Source organism: Lepidochelys kempii, chromosome 4, assembly GCF_965140265.1.
Source record: "Lepidochelys kempii isolate rLepKem1 chromosome 4, rLepKem1.hap2, whole genome shotgun sequence".
NCBI lineage: Eukaryota > Metazoa > Chordata > Testudines > Cheloniidae > Lepidochelys > Lepidochelys kempii.
In genome coordinates, this window is record NC_133259.1 from 81,473,227 (window position 1) to 81,476,555 (window position 3,329).

Sequence of the window (3,329 nt, forward strand, 5' to 3'; positions counted from 1 at the left end):
AAACAAAGATGAGTCAAACACCTTGATAATGCATTGACTGGCCTGTTCATCTGGACATTGTTTCATCATTAGTTAGTTAGGTTCATTACAAGCCTGAAGTGAGTGAAGGACAACAGGAGGCACCTGTTTTTAAGGTAAGAAACTGTTCAGTTGCCAAAATGTTAGTGTGGTTTCAAGTATGTATGAATGTTCTGTTTAGCTCATAATTTATATTAAGCCAAGTGTACAATAATATATGCCCAAAAGACATGAGATGCTTTTAAGGCTGTCTACAGTGAAGGAATTATAGAACACAGTGAGTATTTAATGTTTTCAAAGACATCTAACGTGTTGAAATCCAAATCTTTTTCTAGTGTATCATGTAATTATTTTAATGAACCAGTTTCAATATAGTATATATTTCAACATATAATAATAAAATGCTGATAAACTATTAAAACCTTTTAGTCTCGTAGAGATGGCTGGAACTGTCTTGGAAAAACTCAAGCATCAGTGATTGTGGGAAGTAAATATATTCCAGGATAGGATGGCTAATGATTAGAAAGCTATGATAGCTGAAACCCTTACAGATCTAATTCAGTGATCACTCCTTTTAATGATAATGAGAGTTAGTGAGAGAACAATCCTTGCATAGTGTTTGAAAGGATCTCAGTCCATTAACTGAAAAAGCTGAAACCTACTCTTGTAAAAAAAAAAAAAAAAAAAATCACCAAATGAGTTCACTGTAAGTGGAGATTCACTGTAGAAGGCCAAGGCCTGCCTAGCTGCACTTCCTCCCTTCCCCACCCTCTTCATCTCTTGCCCATGCATGGAACACATCTATGGGTAGGCCACATAGGGAGTGGCTGGTCCAATACTGGGAACCATCTATTCCTTTGTCCCTCTACCACAGGGTAGTGGTGCCTTCTCTTTTCTCTTCTCTATTATTCTGGTCTGTTAATCTCTCTAGGCTTTTATACCATTTTCATCACTGGTAACTATGGATGAGGTGTTTAGATACCAACATTTCAAAAAGCTTTTTTGGACAATTTTGAGAAGCAGCCAGGGCTCTAAGGGCTTCTAGAGGTTAGAACAGGGTCACAGGCTCGTTTTGGGAAGCAGTAAGTGAATCTGATATGCTTATCTCAATCCTCCAGGCTTCATGTGGTTGAGAGTTCAGCTAAGCAGTCAGAACCCATGGAGGCCCTGTCACTCCCCCAAACAAACTCCCATTCCCCTCAGGTGCCCTCATAAGTGCATTTGGCTTCTTGGTCCATGCCTGGCAATTCCCGCTGCCACCCATAGGTCACAGACGAGCAACAGGCACTTCTCTCTACTATCTCCAGAGGATATCTGCCCCATTCTCTCCTTTTGGGTGGCTTCCAAGCTTCTCCCATTGTATTTCTCCTGGACATTAGGGAAGTTGGAAGTTCCCATACCTCAAAATCCCCCCATGTTCTTTGAGTTCCTGCTGAACCCATGTGTACTCCCTGCCATCCCCCAGCATGCCCCTAGCTGTTCTATAGGCCCTTGTAGCTTTTGAGATAAACAGACATGCATATTTTTCCTCCTAAAAACAGTTTTAAAGAGGAGAACTAAACAAGGGCTGTGTAGTTACCTGAAAGAAGTGGTAAGGCTTATTTGCCACAAAGTTATGACTACTCTAGGAACTTAAATATATAGACTGAGATTCTTAGTGAAACATTTCAAGTATTTTCCCTCCTCTTTTCATGTTCCCGCACACTGGAATAAATAGCTCCCATTTTTCCTTTAACAGAAGTTGTTAAGGGTGTCAAGATCAGTACCATAACCTGCCTTGCAATTTAGGGAGTCCAGATTGATGCTTTTTCAAACAGCCAGTTAATATGGCAGTTCAGTTCCCATCCATCTTCAGTTATCGATGTTAAACAGAAAATTTAAAAAAATTCTGTAACCCTGTAATACCTTAAGCATATAAGTCAGTCGTTATTTGAAAGACATATTGTACAACAGGAGGCTCTTTATGTCAAGGCTGTGTTACTTTGGCTCACAAATACTGTACACAGAACATTGTCCAAGTACCTTTCATATAGGACTAGTATTTCAGTACAGCACTTCAACTGTGTAGCTAATAAAACAGAACTAGTGTTTGAATGTTGTAGATTGGCAATGGTGAGGATCCCAATTTCACACTGAGTCTACCTTCACTTGATTGTTGTTTGTAATCAGTGGTGAGGGTTTGGTTTTCATCCTATCTGCTGCATCATTAGAACTATCCTGAAAGAAAACCTTTGCTGTACAAATTGTGACAATAATTCTCTTGTATTCTCGTCTGAAATTCTGGTTCAGAAGTCCATATATGATAGCATTAAGGCAGCTGTTGAAATATGCCATGTAGTAACTGGATACAAACAACCACTCTGGAATCCTGGGGATTATTGTGTCTGGGTCGACAGCCACAGCCAGGCCTATGAAATTCAAAGGAGCCCAGCAGATCGCAAACAGTACAAATACCACAAACATGGTGATAAAGTTCCTAAAGTCATGTGGCTTCAGCCTGGGCTTGTTGTCAGGTTTAACCCTTCGCCTTACCTGAATAACAAGGATCCATATTCTCAAGTAACAGAAAGTAACTATGCCTATGGGAAGCATGAAATGGAAAAACACCACTGCTATTGTATACGGTGAGCTCACAGATTGTGCAAATGTGCACGAGTAGATTCGTGGATCATATTGTAGAGATCCAACAAACAGATTAGGAACAATAGCAACAAATGTCAGGATCCAGATGAGAATGACGTAGCACAGAGAATTCTTGTCACTATACAGCTTGTCATACTTGAGGCTGTGGCAGATGTAGCAATATCGATTAATAGCAATGCCTGTAATGTTGAATATTGATCCAATGACACTTAGGCCCATCAGGAAACCACTAATTTGGCAGTGGAGGTAGCCCAGATTCCATCCATTATGAAATACAGATGTCAGGACCAGTGGGTATGGGTAGATCGCCACTACCAAGTCTGCAATGGCCAGGCTTACAACAAATATATTTCCTGCAAAATAAATATGAAAAAAATATTTATTTCTCTTTTTTCTTTTGTTCTTTCTTCCTTTGTGTATTTCCAGATTTTTAACAGCCAGTCTCAGAGGAAAACTCTACTTTCTATTAACCCCAAACTTTATTTTCATGTATCAGAAATAAGACACTTATTTTTCTTTACAGAGGAAATGGTTCAATTCTAAGGTGTACTTTTAAAACAAAGGTTTTATTGGGTTTAGTTACCATAAAACTTCTATTTTTATTATGTCATTTACTTGGTTTCTCCTAATCACACAGATCCAGAATTCATGTCTTATTAAAACAGACT

General features: G+C 39.1%; 1 protein-coding gene across 1 annotated transcript; it reads right to left on the minus strand.

Annotated features, from left to right (window-relative positions):
* Window positions 1-694: 694 nt before the first annotated feature.
* MTNR1A (melatonin receptor 1A) lies at window positions 695-3,037 on the minus strand. Its single transcript, XM_073341870.1, has one exon. The coding sequence runs from the start codon at window positions 2,878-2,880 to the stop codon at window positions 2,146-2,148; it is 735 nt and encodes a 244-aa protein (XP_073197971.1). The 5' UTR covers window positions 2,881-3,037; the 3' UTR covers window positions 695-2,145.
* Window positions 3,038-3,329: the final 292 nt, after the last annotated feature.

Coding starts and splice junctions, on each gene's coding strand:
- MTNR1A (XM_073341870.1), bottom strand. CDS start 2,880: ATGGGCCTAAGTGTCATTGGATCAATATTCAACATTACAGGCATTGCT.